This window comes from Taudactylus pleione, unplaced genomic scaffold, assembly GCF_031769625.1.
Source record: "Taudactylus pleione unplaced genomic scaffold, aTauple2 ptg000959l, whole genome shotgun sequence".
Classification (NCBI taxonomy): Eukaryota; Metazoa; Chordata; class Amphibia; order Anura; family Myobatrachidae; genus Taudactylus; species Taudactylus pleione.
Window position 1 is genome coordinate 4470961 of NW_028285360.1, and position 17109 is coordinate 4488069.

A 17109-nucleotide genomic window follows, 5' to 3' on the forward strand; every position below is an offset into this window, starting at 1 on the left:
GTGCATTTCTGCAGAGCAAGCTGCTAAGTTGTCACTCTCTCTGTGTCTTCTCTGTTAGAGAAGTACCTCCCTCCTAACATGGCAGTCTGTTGCAGAGGAGTGAAAGACAGCATGGTGAACATATTTCGTTAAGTATAAACACTCCAGCTATTTCATGTATATTATTCAGCTCAGTAATTCACAACCTATTGATTTATATGAATGTCAAATAGCTACTTTACTAGCTCTTATCTGTTAGCTATATTAGAGAGTGTTTTTTTTTTTTTTTTTCCATTTTGTGATATTCATTTTCTTTTTCAATAATAATAAAGATTAACAGTAAATTAATTTACTGTTTTAGTAAAAAAAAAATTTACTATTTTTCATGTGCTTGAAACTGAGGGAAATGATCTACGCATACTCCCCTTATTATCCTTTTCAATGCAATATATACTTAAAAATTACTTTTACTGAATCTACTTGCTTATAAGTTAAAAACTGATTTGTATACGCTGAGAAATGTTTTGAAGTGGATTTATTGATTCCTATGGCCTGGATTTTAAGAGGCGCTTGTTTTGTTAATGATTGCCCACATTGCAGAAACAAATTAAATATTAAGGACCCCATTTATCATATCCCGCATCTTTATGTGGATGTGATATTAACTAAAGTGAAAATTCATATTTTACATTGAATTAAGCAAAAACGTCGTGCCGGGACAAGGGCTCCGATAAGAGCCCATCTTGGCGAAGAGCTAGAAGTGGAGTGATACCTTACGCTATCACTTCCAGGTTTGGATCTGACCAGCCTAATACGCATACGCAGCAGTTGGTGTGTGTGAGAGCCGGCGTGGAGGCTAGTAAAGAGCAGCCTAAACTAAAGTCACAAAATAGCTTGACAGTGTGGACCTCAGGTGGTATTAATAATCTAAAAAGGGAAACAGTTACTCAGGCCAGAGGGGGAAGGGAAAGGAAAATACCTGTACACCTATAGATATAATTGTCTGTACCTGTGTAAAATGACGCTGACCTTTTTCAAGGTGATTCGCCTTCAGCTTTGTGTTCTCTTTGCAAAGTCAATCTTCAGAACCCATTTCAATATTTGAGTAGCCTCATCTTAGTCTGAGCCAGTCATTTGCCAATCTCCGTAGTCTTTTGATGCCAGGGGGAGGGACCATAAAATAATGCTATGAACATTCTAAATCCTCCATGCTCACTATGTTATATATCATAAGATTTTGACAGTGACACACGACAGACTGTAAACTGTAAATCGCTCAATAGGAGCTTGAATGAAAACCCTAAGGAACTTTAAAAACTAAACCCTGCAATTAACATATCACAACCATGAAGTTAAAATACATTGTTCATTTTTAGCTTGACCTTCCACATCTGTTCTGTAAAAGTATTCAAACATTACAGGCAGCTGAAGCTCCTCTCAAGTTTATGGTAGTGTTTGTTGGTCTCTCTATCAGATCAGAAAGCTTATTTCTCCTTCATTCACTAGGGGACACTGGAGTATACAATGGGGTATAGACAAGTGGATGAGTGGAGCCTGGCACTTTAAATTTCTTTAGAATTGTAGTTGGCTCCTCCCTCTCTATACACCACTGAGCTCAGTTTTAGATTAGTGCCTTGAGGGAGCTGGATGCATGTTAGGGCTGTCTCCAGCCCTTTTTTGTTTTATTTCACATTTTAATTTTATTTTCCTCTGAGGATTTTCACATGCATGCTGCTGCAGTCAGCCTGCAATGTTGGATGCCGCCGGAAGAGACCCGCCACAGTCAACTGAGGCTGGTGATAATGTCTCTGGCCACAGGGTTACCGGACCCTGTGTGCCCCCCGCATCCCTGCAGGCAGCGGTAGGTATAACCTGCCACCCTTGATTAGCAGGAGTGGTGGGTTCTTTAGCTGCAGGTTTTTAGATGCCTCCCAGCACTATTGCGCAAGCGGCTCTTATTAGAATAGCCCTTTTAAGTAAGTGAGGGGCCCCGGCCGGCTTCTGAGACTTCCGACATCAGAATCCCTGTATATAAAAGGAGGGATCATTCAGCCGAAGCATATAATTTTGTCCTCAGTACTGCTTTATGCAGAGTTGAGGGGAGCTTTTTTAATTAGAGCTGGGCACGTAGCGCTGCATGGAACCTTCACAGGGCGAACAGAGGCAGTCAAACATTCTCATGCTGTGCCAGGGTCATGTAGATGCTGGTGCAGAAGCGCCCATTTATGTCAAAGTGCTGCCAATTTTTGTAGAACTACCGTGCTTTTAAATACAGCTCCAGAGAAGCTGTGAGGCTGGGCTTAGCGTAGGCGCCCACAATTTTGGTTACACTCGCTCTGGGGCTGCGCTGGGAACCTGCCTTGCAACACAGGTGGGCTCCCAATGTTCCCAGTCTGCAGGTTAGCCTGGAGGGTGGTAGCCCATCTTCTCTGCACTGCCACTCAGACCGTATAGCTGTGCAGTGCCCTCCTCTGTCATACAGTGGCACGCTAAATTATATTGCTGAAGGCTTGCAGTGTTATTTTGCATAGCATTACGATTACTGCATAATCTGTATGTCTACATACTCATTCAGGCAGATAATCTGACACCACGGTCTGGAGACAAACTGTATTCTATTAATTGCTCTATTATACAGAACAATGATGTATGTGCAACTTGGCCCTATTATTACACTATCATACAGAACAAGTACTATGAGTACATCTACACTATGTAGGCCAAAGTGATTGGGCACTCACGTGCAAGAGAAATGCATACCATTGCACACAAGTTCAAAATGACCACTAATGTGGCAGTTTCAACAAGAACACTTTGTAGGGAGGCCCATGCACTTGCAGTTCTACGGAAGCAACAAATGTTTTTATCAGGACGACAATGCCACCTATCATGTTTCCAGGGTAACGCTGGACTATTATACAGAAAATTCTGTAACCCGGTTGGACTGGCCAGCTCAGAGTCCAGATCTTAACACAATTGAGAACCTCTGGGATGAAATGGAGCGACAGATGCATTCGAGGCCAACTCCACCTTCTTCAGTGTCACAGTTGGTCACTGTACTTAATGCGGAATGGCAATACATACCGTCTGCTGTTGTCCAGGAACTTGTGGACAGTTTGCCCAGAAGGTTGTCTCTTCTGTAATCACTGCACGTGGTGGACCTGCAAAGTACTGACTTTAATAGAATCTCATTGATCTATTTGCTGTCAGTGTCCAATCACTTTTGTCTACATAGTGCATACTGTATATCTGCTTGCTGTGGGTCTTCAGGGGCTACTGGGCTTAGAGCTTCCGCCTCTCACTTTGCGGCTATTTGGTCCACGCTGTTCCATTTGGTCTGTTTTATGGCTAAAGGGTTGGCAAACTGGTTCAGCCTTCTCCTTTACATGGCATAGGTTCCAGGTTCTTCCCAACCTGTCTTCAGGAGAGTTTGATATTTCCTGTTCTTTAGCTTCGGTTTTTCCGTGTTACTTCATTGGAGACCACTGTCTCCAAATTGCAACTAATCTTTTGGTCATAGGGCTCTGCAGGTTCTCAGCGCTTCTCACCAGGGAGGTCAGCTTTTTGGGACTGCCCCATTTTGTACTCCAGTGTCCCCTAGTGGATGAATGAGAAAATAGGATTTTTGGCTCTTAACGAGCAAATCCCTTTCTCTAATCTCATAGGGGACACTGGACGCCCTCCGAGCGCTGCTTCTTGCTGCAGTGTTCCTTGGACAGTTTTATGATGCCTGTTGGTTTTTTGTAGTGACTCGTATTGTTGCAGCTTTTGTTAGCTGTTTCGGGCCTTGGACCTTTTAATTGGTTGGTTGCTCCTTCTACTTTCCTCGGTTGTTTCTGCTATCCATCTCCGCTCAGGCTTGATTACTATTAACTGAGCTCATTGGGATATAGAGGGAGAGGAGCTAACTACAATTCTAAAGAAATTTAAAGTGTCAGGCTCCATTCCCCCACCTGTCTGTATCCCAGTGTATACTCTAGTATCCCCTATGGAATCTGAGAAAGGGATTTATCGGTAAGTACCAAAATCCTATTTTTGCAGACATTAGAATTACTATAGCATTACTGTCCCTGTCCCAGTGTTTGAATAAACTAGTTCACACAGTTTTGGCACAGCAAATCTGTCTAGCTATCACTCAAGCTCTGCATGTTTAGTTAGAACAACACATATCTCCTAACAGGGCAGCCTGCTGCAGTGTCATGAAAGTAAGCATGAAGGACATATTAAGTATAAAGATGCCCACTTAAATTGCTGCTGTTCATCTCTGTAATTCTCAATACATTAGTGTTAAATAAGAAGCTCTTCAAAACAGGAGCTTTAAAGTTTCACGACTGATACGTTTCTGTGTGAATTTCATTGAGAGCTGTTCTAGTGTGGCTGCACACATCTGACATTGTAATTGCAAAACTAAAACAATTGGGGTGGTGATTTGACTGTTCCGCCTTAACCACTTTACTGACAATTTTTTTTCATCAAAACTGCACAGAACTGTCTTTTTTGTTTTTATATTTAAGTTTTTTTAAAAAATCTATTTAAATATTTTAAAAAAAAATATATATATATACACATTATATATATATATATATATATATATATATATATACACACACACATATACCTAGGGGGTGTTATGCACCCCCCCCCCCCCCAAGCCTTGTGTCCATTGGCCCGCATTGAAATAGCCCACCAGTGTCAAAACAATCCCAACAAGATTAACCCCCACCCCCCTAGTGGTAATATGTCCCTGTTGCAGCGTTCCCACCCACACCCCCTGGGGACAATGTGTCTCCAATTTAACTCTCCTCCCCATGGGGTAAGGGTTAGGCTGCAAGAAAGGTGGGGGAAGGTTAGGGTACTTGTCTGCCTGTGTCGGGATGCCGCTGTCTGTATTCTGACTGTCGGCATCACATACCCAACCCTGCCCTTGTGACCAGTAGAATGACAAAGAGCTGAAATTAATAATAGAGAGTATCTGTTCATCAGAAGTCAGTAATTATGCCCTTGAGAGAAGTTTGAGATGATCTGTAAAAATACTTTATTTATTATTTATAGGTAAAAGAAAAAAAAAAGCAATTGAAAAAAGAAGGGAAACCTTTAGATATTGAAGAAGATGATCCTGACGTTGTAAGTAGCACCTAAGGGTTGATTGAATAAGTTGAGTATGTGTGCACGCATATGCCGCTTATACAGTAGCCCCGAGATCACCGGCAGGGCTGCGTTACAAAGAAAAAATGAAATCTGGATATCATGGGAATGAGTTGATGAGCCACTGCTGTCTTATCCACACCACTGCAATGGCACATAGCGGAGCTCGCAACTTATTGATTTGACCCCCTAGGATACATTATTGGTTAATGGGGCAAACTTGATTGCCATTGTTGGAATTTACAGGATACTTTAGCATTCAGAAATGGCAAAACAAATGCATGTGTGGATGGACACTTCTTATCCATAAGAATAGGTGTGCTCTATTGAGTATATGTGGAGAAACCTACGAATGTCTACAACCCCCATGAGAAATGTAGAACATAGCTGAAAATAACCATTGTATGGATATTGTGAAATTGACCACTGCGTGTGTGCATCCTCAAAATGTTGTTGACCTCTTCCTCTTTAGTGTACTTTTGGGGCTCAAATATATATTTATATTATATGTTACAACATCTGCATCGGCTTAATGCTTCTTGATAGAGATTTGAAAGTCTCTAGTGATTGGTGTAAGGCAGAGGTGGCGTATCTGCAGTCCATCAGTGTGACTCTTATTGGCTGCTGCGCCGAACTGAAGCTGTAGCTGTCTGTCGGCTACCACTGATAGCAATAGCAAATAAGAATCAGGCTGATTGTTTTTGGCCGAGGCTGTCACATGTAACAGCCTCCATTGCAACTATGCCAGAGCCGAGATAAAGGGACGACCGGGGATGGGGTTTGGCATGAGGGCAGGGCTGGCTCGAAGGCGCTAAACCCAAAAAGGGGCGCAGTACTTCAACATGGGCCGATCAAGACTAGCAGGCTTGCACTGTGGTTGCTGCTGGACTGCTGGTGTCGCCCACGGCTGAGGGCAGGGAGGGCCTGGGAGCTCCGCTCTCTGACTGGTCAGTATTCTGTGGGCTGCTGGGACAATTTAATATATTTTCTTTATTTTTTTTATGTGAAGGACAATGTTTTGTTTTTTTTCCTGTGGGGGGGACAATGTGTTTGGGTTTTTTGTTGTGAGGGTCAGACAGTCCCCACGCACCATGCTGCAAGGTCACGTCTCCTGTTTTGGCACGCCACGCCCCTCTTTTTTGGGCGCAAGCAAATTTAGATTCTCTGTAGATCAAAGAAGATTTTTAGCTTTAATAGTAGATCAGAGTCCAAAAGTCTGGCCACCCCTGGTATAAGATAATTTGTATTGCCTCAGTTTTCTAACTTATTTTGTCTCTGGTTCAACCGCAATACATTTTTAAAAGTGTTTAAAGCTATATACAGTACATATTCTAGTGCCTAACCATAACACATCAGTAAGTGCTTAACCCTCCCTCCTGGTGCCTAAACCTAACCCTGAAAAAATAAATAAAAATGTTGACCATTTTTGCGTTGGCATTTTGAGCCTGTCGACCATCCATGTCTACCTCCAGTGTGTCAACCTTTTATCCCAGTTGACCTATTGCCTATCTAACATCTGGTGTCTATCTAGACGTTCTCTCCAAGATTCTTTGATACGGACATGAATTCTGCATACATCGACATCTTGTCCATTTTGTGAGATCTCCCCATTTATAAATTATTTTGAAAACTAGAAAATACATTAGCTGCCCAGTTACCTGGAAGCTATAGTTGTCCCAGCGCTTATAGGGAGGTATATCAATAAAATGTCGAAAAATACATATATTTAATAATAATTAAAAAAAAAAAAAATATATATATATATATAATTTGATTATTATTTTTTTTTAATAAAGAATTCTTCTTCAGGGTCCACAGGGATACCATGGGGAAATGTGGTTGGAGTGATCCAGGCACCAAACAGTTAAGCTTTCAGCTCTCAGGTTGCCTTGGGTCCTCCTCCACATATACCCCGCCTCTGGCCACAGCCATTCAGTTGTTTGTTTGGTTCGGCAGGATCAGTTGCACCTTCTAACAGGGGGACTGCTTAGCAGTGCCAAATCTTTTATTTTTTCTTCAGAGCAAGCAGCATTTGGCGTCCTAATGGACGCCGATGTTACTGCTCCATCTACCTCCACCGGCGCCACAACACCAGTAACCGGACTGGTGATCTCGACGGGCACCAACAGAGTCTGGCTAGTGGCGATGCTGGGGTGCAGGACTGCGACCGGGTACACGGAGATGCAGGGAAGGCACTCGCGGGAAACCGCATGTGGCATTCCGTACTTCCGGCGGTGGAGACCAGTGTGTCCGCCCCACTAAGACCACCGGGGCATAATTGTCTGGCGCCGGGGAAGCTAGTAGCCACAGGCTACGGACCAGCGCACCCAGGGGTTTAATACAACATAGGGGAGGGTAGGCTCTCCTCGGCAGCCCCTCCACCATCTCAGGCGGTGAACCAGCCAATGTTTTCCCGCATCTGGGTTGCTCCTCCAACACTCCCCTGTATATGAGATTCCCAACGACCACTTGTCAGTGCTCTGCTGAAGCTGCTGGACTCAGGAGGTTTTGGGTCTAGTCTCCCTGTATACCTCTCCTCAAAGGCCAAGTTATACAGTGCTCAAATCCTACCAAAACCTTGTGTTTTGAGTAGTTGAATTCAGAGCCCATTGCTGGTGTCAAGTAAATCTGTTTGGCGGCCTTGTCCCCTAGAATTTTATACAGGATGATTTGTGTGCTATTTGTTATAAAGAACCACCTCACCAATCCAGTCTACCAGCCCCTGTACAGGAGCCATCTTGGTTGTCGTCCTCGTCTCAGTTAGTGGACCGTTTGGCTGCTCCCACGCTGCCTCCCGTAATGGGATACCCACAGCATTTCCAGCCTGCTATGTTTTCCCCTCTTCTTATACATCCTTCCTGGATGGATGTTTATGCCCACTCAAGTCAGAGTACGGCTCAGTCAGCTGCTGTGTTTCAACAAATGTTGCAGTCAAACAGATGATAGCACCCAAGCGGACGCTATCATCTTGTCAGTCCGCCCAGCTTGTAGATCCTGACGCATCATCGGAGGAGTCAGAAGATGCGTCGGGTTCTTCTCCAGGGTCTATCTCAGGAGAGGAGGACCATCCTTCTACAGTAGATGCCCCTTCTTTGGTGAGGGCGGTCAAATCAATCCCATATATAGAGGATGACGAGCCAGCTCCTAGACCTAAGGATCCAGTGTTTAAACACCAGAAGGTGGTAAAAGCGTAGTTTCCTAAGTCTTAGCAGCTGAACTTATGGGAGGAGCATGGATTACTCCGGATAAACTGTTCCATATTACAAAATGTTTTGTATCTTTGTATCCTTTCCCACCTACCTAATGTACTAAGTGGGAAGTCCCTCCTACTGTGGATGCTCATGTGACTCATTTAGTCAGAAGCGCTACGTTGCCTATACCGTCCGCACCTTCCCTTTAAAGATCCTACAGATAGAAGACTTGAAACATGTCTTAAATCAGTGTTTTCATTGTCTGGAGCTTTTACTCGGGCGGCTATGGCTGCGGCCTGGGTATCCAAGGCGGGGGTACAGGATGACACTCTACCAAACGCTACCTGAGAACAACTGACCTTTATCTTCCACATACGGGAAGCTGCCTCCTATTTGGGAGAAGCTGAAATAGATGCTGGACTCCTGGCTTTTCTAAAGTATCTCTAAAGCTTCGATTGTTGCTCTTAGAGCCATTTGGTTATGGTCCTGGAAAGCAGATGTGGGATCCAATAAGCCTCTGGAATCCCTGCCTTTCTTCTTCAGGGTCCATAGGGTGTCCACAGGATACCTTGGGGTATAGGCGATGGCGGCAGACATCCAGGCACCACAGAGTTAAATTTTCAGCCTCCCAGGATGCACTGGGGTCCCTCTCCTATACCCCGCCCCCGAGCCTCAGGCCACTCAGTTTTCGTAGGTGCCTGGCCGGACCAGTCGCACCGTACAGAGGGGGGTCTTTTTAAGGCCCCTGAATATTTCTTCGCAGCTGTGGCTGCACAACTAGAGTGCTCCAGCATAGGACAGTCAGTATTGACGTCCATGCTGTCACTCCTACACCCCGCCGGTACCAGAACGCCGGTACCGATCCGGGGATGCTGGTAGGTAGCTGGGGTCACAGCTAGCGGTGATCCCCGGCTATCTGGACTGTGGCCTGATGCACGGGGAACAAGGTAAGCGGCGGGGTCCCGCGGTGGGCACCCGCCGGTAACACAGTCCTGTTTGGTCCCCAGGCAGGGGGCTCCCTGGGGACCGGCTGCGCGTGGGGCCAGGTACTGATCCTGCGCCTTCCACTAGACCACCAGGGACAGCGGGCCGTAGCATGTGCGGTACAGCGCGGCGTCCCAGGGGTTGATAGCACGCCAGGGGAGAACGCCTTCCCTGTCTCACAGCCGGCGTCTCCCCCGCTGCACAGTGCCATTCCACAGCGGTCTGAGCGGGCTGTGTCAGCGCTCCTCCCCCGGGCCCTGCCTTCTCTCTGCTCCTCGGTGGCCATTTTCTCACTACACGTGCTGGGGATGGCAAACGCTGCTGGAAGCTGATACAGATGCCATTGCGGTCCGGGTCCCCCGCATACCTCTCCTTCAATTAAGGTCAGTGTATGCAGCACTGTTTCCTACCAGGCTCTGGTCTGTGTAGTTGATTGCAGTGCCTGTAATGCAGGATGTTATCTGTGCATTGTATGTGACTTAAATGCTAGCGCTGTTTGCCTGTACTTTCATTTCTGACTGTCAGCCTTTTTCCTATCCCTGTTCTTCTGCTACAGCCCTTGCGGTGCGGTGTTGCAGGGTGTTTATTACCTCACAGTAAACGTGGTTTTTCTGTGTGGGAGGTCACATACGCTCCGTTCACACTCCTCATGTCGGAAAGTGAACGAGGATATCCTCTTCCAGCTATAATGTACTGATATCATGTGCAGTTAGCGGAGGGATATGTAGACGCTGAGGGTTTATGGAGGGCATGTTGTATTATATATCACGCCCCATTTCTGTCACTGTGCCTGCACAAAAAAAAGGGAACCGCCCTCGGCTGGCTAAGATGCTTACAGCCTTTGTGGGCAATGCCCCCTGCGTTTCCCCAAGGGGTTATCGCAGCCTGTGGTGGTCTCATCACATGCAGGGGTCCCTGGACAGTTGATGGTACCCCAGTGTATCCTGTTTTTCGCCCCCCCCAGGTCTCGCAGGAGCCTGTGTGGGTGAATTTATTGTCCAAATGGTATAGCACCTGATGGACGTTTTACAGGGGGAGTCACCATTCCGGCCTTCTAAACGGCATTTCGGGTCTCAGACGGGTAAAGACATGACGTCTGATGACGGTGACATTATTGACTTTTTCAGACACGAGCCCCTTAGTGCAAAGGAGGCGTAGTCTGGGTCTAAAGTCTATATACTTGGCCTTCTACGGGCAGTCCGTGCGGCTTTGGTTATTACATATCCCCCGTGGCTAAATCCAAATATGCCTTCTTTAAGGATAAGGGTGTTGCCACTGTAATTCCTCTATCTGGTCAGGTGGATCATTTTAGAGGAGGCGTGGAAAATCCGGGTAAGTGGTTCCAGCCTCAAAAACGGTTGACCTTTTGCATACCCCTTTTGCGGATAATTACATTTCCGAATGGGAGTTACCTTTACGGGTAGATTCTCATGTTACACGCCTAGTGAGGAGTGCTACGTTGCCCATGCCCTCCAGGTCCTCTTTGAAGGAGGTTCCAGATTGCAAGGTGCAAATATATCTAAAATCCAATATTCCCTTGCTGGAGGGGCTTCCAGGCCGGCTATGGCCGTGTGCTGGGGGGCCAGAGCCATGGAACACTGAGTAGGTAACGGGATCTCTGCACACTGACTCTTCAGCAGAGCAGGTGGATAGTGGCAAATTCTCAGAGACTTTGCCACGTTCATAATGAGACGGTCTTACATATAGCCTACTCCTTTCCAGAATCTCCTCGCGAGCAGTAGCGGCTTGCCGCTCCCTGTGGTTGCACTCTTGGAAAGCGGACGCAGATTCCATTTGGAATGCTTTGCCTTTTACGGGACAAGTCCTGTTTGGCCCTCGTCTGGACGCAATTGTGGCCCTGCAGGCAGCAGCTACGTCTGTGTGTCTGCCATCGGCTACAGTCCCATCAGGGTCTGGGACTTTGTCTTTTCGGCCCTGTGAGGCCAGGGTAAGTCTAAAATACAGCTTTCCAAGACAGTCAGTGGCTTAGATAACGGCTTTCCTACAGGTGGGCTTAGATAACGGTCTTCGCCTTGCTTACCTGAAGGTGCAGGTTTCTGCCCTGTTAGTATGGTTTCAGTGTAGGATTGCTACTCTTCCTGATGTCCGCACCTTTGTGCAGGGTGTACGTTATATTCAGCATCCCTTTGTTCCACCTGTGGCTCCTTGGGATTTGGCTGTGGTCCTTAGGGCTCTCTGAGGACCGCCATTTGATCCACTGGGCTCAGTGGATTTCAAATGGCTTACGGCTAGGACTGTATTCCTTCTGGCTCTTAATTTGGCCAGTAGGATCTCAGAATGGGAGGCTCTGTCATGTAGACCTCCCTTTTTCTCATCTTTCCTAGGAACAGGGCAGTGCTTGCCTTTACTTCCCCAGTCCTGTCTGCTGGTGAGGCCTATTTGGCTGTGGTACGGGCGCTAAGAATTTAAGTTGACCGTACCAATCCATTTAGGAAATCAGACTCTCGGTTTTGTCCTTTCTGGTTTCCATAAAAAGGGTTGGCCTGCCACTACGCTAACTTTAGCAGGATGGATTCACAGGTATTCCTGTTCCATCCTCTATTAAAGCTCTTCCACTAGGTCTGTGGGTCCTTCGTGGACAGCTCGACGTGGCGCTTCAGCGGTGATTGGCAGCCACGTGGTCATCTGTCCATATTTTTGGTAAGGTATTATGCTTTTGATACCTTCGCCTCTCAGGATGCTTCCTTTCGGCGGCGGATTCTCCTTACAGCACAGGAGCGTCCCCACCCTTAAAGGATACTGCTTTGGGACATCCCCAAGGTATCCTGTGGATACCCTATGGACCCTGAAGTAGAAAATGAGATATGGTAAGAACTTACCCTTGTTATCTCTATTTCTACGAAGTCCATAGGGTTCCACAGGACTCCCGCCCTGTCGCACCTGTACTGCAGATGGGCTTTGATCTGGTCACCGGTTTCTCCGTCTCCTTCTGGTGAGAATGTGATTCTTGTGTGTTCCAGACGGTCTTCTCTCTCTTTTTTGCTCCTGCTCCGGCCTATGGCTTGTTACGAAACTGAGAGGCCTGAGGCTCGGGGGCGGGGTATAGGAGAGGGACCCCAGTGCATCCTGGGAGGCTGAAAATTTAACTCTGTGGTGCCTGGATGTCTGCCGCCATCGCCTATACCCCAAGGTATCCTGTGGAACCCTATGGACTTCGTAGAAATAGAGATAACAAGGGTAAGTTCTTACCATATCTCATATTTTTTATGGAAACATACTTTTTGGAGCAGAATTGGATAAGATAGTGGCTACTTTGGCAGCCTCAAGATCTGCAGGTCTGCTATCAACAGCTACAGCAAAGCCTAGGCAGTCCGCTTTTCGGTCCTTTTCCCCTCAGGGAAGAGCAAAAGGACAGCCTTTCTCCAGACCATCTAGTTCTCGCAGGACCAACAAGTCGCAAACAAAGAGGTCTTTGGCGGTCAGACGTCCAGCTTCCAAGCCGGATGACAAACCCTCCGCCTGATGGGGTAGGCCTCCTTCTGGGGGATCCCAGGGTGGGAGGCCGACTTCTTCGTTTTGCAGACTCCTGGCATCAAACAGATGTCTGGGTCCGAGAAGTGGTCTCTCTGGGGTATACCCTCACCTTCCGGAGGAGTCCTCCCCAGAAGTTTTTTCTTTGTACGACTCCCCCATCAGATTATATGAAGGCTTTGGCCCTCTAGGAGGCCATTTACACCCTGTTGCGGGCAGGGGTGATAATCCTGTGGTTCAACAACGAAAGTGTTATTATTCCAATATGTTTTTGGTTCTGAAATCAAATGGGTCTCGTCATATTCTGAATCTGAAAACTCTAAAGTTTATCCGTGACCATCTGATAGTGGCAGTCTCCAGCTGTTTTACAACGCCATCTTCAGCTGACCATTTTTTGCCTACTGACGCACGGCAGGATCATCCATTGGAAGAAGTCCTCCCTTTCTCCAATACAGCGGATGCTACATCTGGGGGCACTTCAGGATCCTCAGACACAAAGGGTGTTTCTGCCAGGGTACAAGATTTCGGCCCTATTATTGTGAGTGCGCAAATTGCTCCGCATGCGAAGGGTATCCATTCTATCAGCGATGCAGGTCTTGGGGTCATTGGTATCCACCTTCGACATGGTGGAATATGCTCAGTTCCACTCCAGGCCTCTGCAACAATTAATTCTCTCCCGGTGCAACTGGCAGCATCATCTAATGCAGTCCCAGAGGATCCTTCTCACTCCGGAGGTTTGGTTCTCTCTCTCGTGCTGGCTACGAAAGTCTCATCTGGACAAGGCTCGCCCATTTTGGATTTCAAATTGGTCTTCGCGGCTGGGGGGCGGTGACAGCTCATCATACCTTTCAGGGAAGATGGACAAATCGGGAAAGTCATCTGCCCATAAACATCCTGGAGCTTCGTGCAGTATACAAAGTGCTCATCCTGGCACAGGACCTCCTCCAAGGCCTGCCGGTCCAGATCCAGTACGACAATGAGACCACAGTAGCCCATCTCAATCATCAAGGAGGCACGCGAAGTCAGGCAGCTATGAGGAAAGTGGTGGACATTGTGATCTGGGCAGAATGTCATCTTCCGGCTATCTCTGCAGTATTTATGCCGGGAGTCATCAACTGGGAAGTGGACTTCCTAAATCATCAGGACATAAATGCCGGAGAATGGGCTCTCCACCCGGGAGTCTTTTCAACTCCTGGTGAACAAATGGCCTACCAGGCATAGACCTCGTGGCCTCATGTCACAAACACAAGGTCCCCAGGTACGGGTCCAGGACCAGAGATCCCTCAGCCGCCTTCGTGGAGGGGCTGGCCGTGAGGTGGTACCTCTTTCCTCTGATTTTCTCTCCTCCCAAGGGTTCAGGAAATTCAAGCAGGAAGGCGGCACTGTAGTAATGGATTTGATCTTGTTCCCGGTGTATTCTGAAATATGTAAAAAAAAATATAAAACTAATATCGTGTGATATTGTTAAATGGAATATGTTATATTCAGTGAAAATGAATTTTAACAACCGATGTCCGTCCGTTATATGGGATCTATGGTCCTTGGATCCTTCATTAATTCTTTTAGTATACTTTATTTCTTTTTAAAAAAAAAAATTTTTTAATATATATATTTTTTTATTGTGTATCATATGTCCTTTTAGATTATTGATTGAAATTAGGTTACACAAATTATGGACCAAGAAAAGTATTTTTTATAAAAAATACAGCATTTTGATTTTTTCATTAATTAGTCTTTTGGATCCAAGGACCATAAATACCATATAAAGGACGGACATCGGTTGTTAAAAATAAATGTCCAAGGTTTATATCATACCCCACAGAAGGCGAGTACACTACAGAATTTTGAAGGACTTTTTTTGGGTTAAGTGATTTGCACTCTGGAGGCATGTTACGTTTGTTTCTTCCTAATGACTGACACCGTTCCTGAGTGATCCAAGAACACATCGGATCAACATTGTATCTCGCAAGCACCGTAGGACCACGGTGGAAATTGGTCCAACGCTCATATACCACCTAAAAATGGTGAGTGCATTTTCAATTTAATTGAATATAACCTATTCCATTTAACAATATCACACGATATTAGTTTTATATTTTTTTACATATTTCGGAATACACCGGGAACAAGTTCAGATCTATCTACAACACAGATCTCAAGATAGCGCTGGAACCATTCCATTTCTTCACAATTACTCTCTGGGGGCACTGTTGAAAGGCCCCTGTTGTTCCCAGCTGCACGTCTGGTTCTATTGGATCTTACAGGGAATTCGGTGCTAGTCATACACATCTCTACTTCGGCACAGTAGTAATGGTAGTTCCTGCTTGGCCTAGGCGCCGTTGGTTCACCGACATACGCAATCTATCCATAGACACTCAGTTTCCTCTTCCTCTATGGCCGGGTCCCTGCTTGCATCCGGACCTACCTCGTCTGTCTTTGACGGCGTTGCTCTTGAGTCTTTCATCTTAAGAGCCAAAGGTTTCTCCAGCTTTTTGATTCAGACGATGCTTAGGGCACGAAAGCCTTGTTCTGCCCGCTTCTATTACAGAGTTTGGCGCTCCTTTTGGTCAATGGTGTTCCCACAGAAAGTATGACCCTAAGGTTTTTAGGGTTTCCCGGGTACTTGCTTTTCTCCAGGCTGGGTTAGACTTCAGTGTCCGTCTGACCACCCTGAGAGTACAGGTTTCTGCACTGCCAGCTTGATTTCAGCAAAAGATCGCTTCTCTGCCGGATGTTTGAACTTATTTCCAGGGTGTTCTCCAAGTTCAGCCGCCCTTTGCCCCACCGGTGGCATCATGGGATTTGTCTTTGGTTTTCAGGCTCCCCCATTTCAAACTCTGGACTCACTAGATTTGTAGTGGTTGACAGCGAAGACAATTTTTCTCCTCGCTATCTCCTCTGCCTGCAGAGTCTCTGATTTGCCAGCGCTCTCTTGTCGCTTCCCCTTTTTAATTTTTCACCAGGATAGAGCTGTCCTCCGTACAAGGTCGGGTTACCTTGCTAAGGTAGTATCCCGTTTTAATGTGAATTAAGAGATTGTGCTTCCAGTCTTCAGACCTTTCTGTAGGTGAAGCCCCCTTGGATGTGGTTTGTGCACTCCATATCTATGTGGATCGTACAAACGCTTTAGAAGATCACACGCTCTTTTTGTGTTGTATGGTTTTCACAAGCGAGGCTGGCCAGCTAATGAGCAGTCTGTCGAGATGGCTATGGATGATTATCTTTTAGGCTTACACATAGGCTAATCTCCCTGTTCCAAACACGGCGACAGCACATTCTATTCGGTCTGTGGGACCATCATGGGCGTTTCGACATGGTGCCTCTGCTGAAAAATTGTTCAAGGCAGCCACGTGGTCTTCTGTCCCCACCTTTCTTAGGTTCTACGCCTTTGACACCTTTGCCTCTCAGGATGCTTCCTTTGGGCGGCGGATTCTCCTTTCTGCTCAGGAGGCCCATGGTATCCCTGTGGACCCCCTATGGACCCTGCAGAAGAAGAGTTATGGTAGATTTAACTTTGTTAGCTTTTTTCTTAAAGGTCCATAGAGTCCACATGGCCCCCACCCTGACGCACCTGGCTGCATTGGGTAATTTTTCTTTTGGTCACTGATTCCCTCATCTTCTGTGAGAGTTTCTGGTGTACATTGTCCTTCCTTCTCCTCTTTCCTTCTCCTGCCTTGGGCTTGTTTACAAAACTGCCTGTGGCGGGGAATATATGCAGGAGGACCCGAGGTTTCTTGGGAGCTGAAAGCTTAACTGTTTGGTGCCTGGATCACTCCAACCACATTTCCCCATGGTATCCCTGTGGATCCTATGGACCTTGAAGTGTCAGTTGTAATTCTGACACGTAAAGAAAACTCTACTTTGCAGATGTAGACCGCGCTATTGCTGACAAACCACCAATTGTAAAATATACTTGAATGATGACAGACGGGCTTCTCTGTATCATATAACAAATTTATTGCACAAACATTCTAAAAACGTAGATAAAATGTATCCAGTACTGTTGGTAACAATAAAACGTATACGTAGCTCTCTAGGACATTTTAAATACAACATATAATCATAATAGTTTCTATCCAATATACCATTCTCATCAATAGATCTTAGGGTTTTAATCACCACAATATTATTGGGTTATCAGAAATATTGTTATACAAATATCTACTTACTTGAAGATACTTATATGAAAGGTTAACTTCCCTGGCGAAGTTAACGTTTCATATCGGAGTTTTTTTCTGCGTAAAGGTATGGTGCGCGCTCCCGCTTATCCCTGTATTCAAAATAAAATTAACGAAAACAGGAAACTCCGAAGTTGGAT

At 46.0% G+C, this 17109-nt stretch overlaps 1 protein-coding gene across 1 annotated transcript in view; it reads left to right on the top strand.

The window, feature by feature from the left end:
* Positions 1-17109, top strand: part of DNAJC8 (DnaJ heat shock protein family (Hsp40) member C8) — a 78067-nt gene that overhangs the window by 53098 nt on the left and 7860 nt on the right. Inside the window, exon 6 of the mRNA XM_088459965.1 lies at positions 5032-5103. Within this exon, the coding sequence (XP_088316091.1) occupies positions 5032-5103 (72 nt within the window). The remainder of the gene's footprint in view (positions 1-5031; positions 5104-17109) is intronic.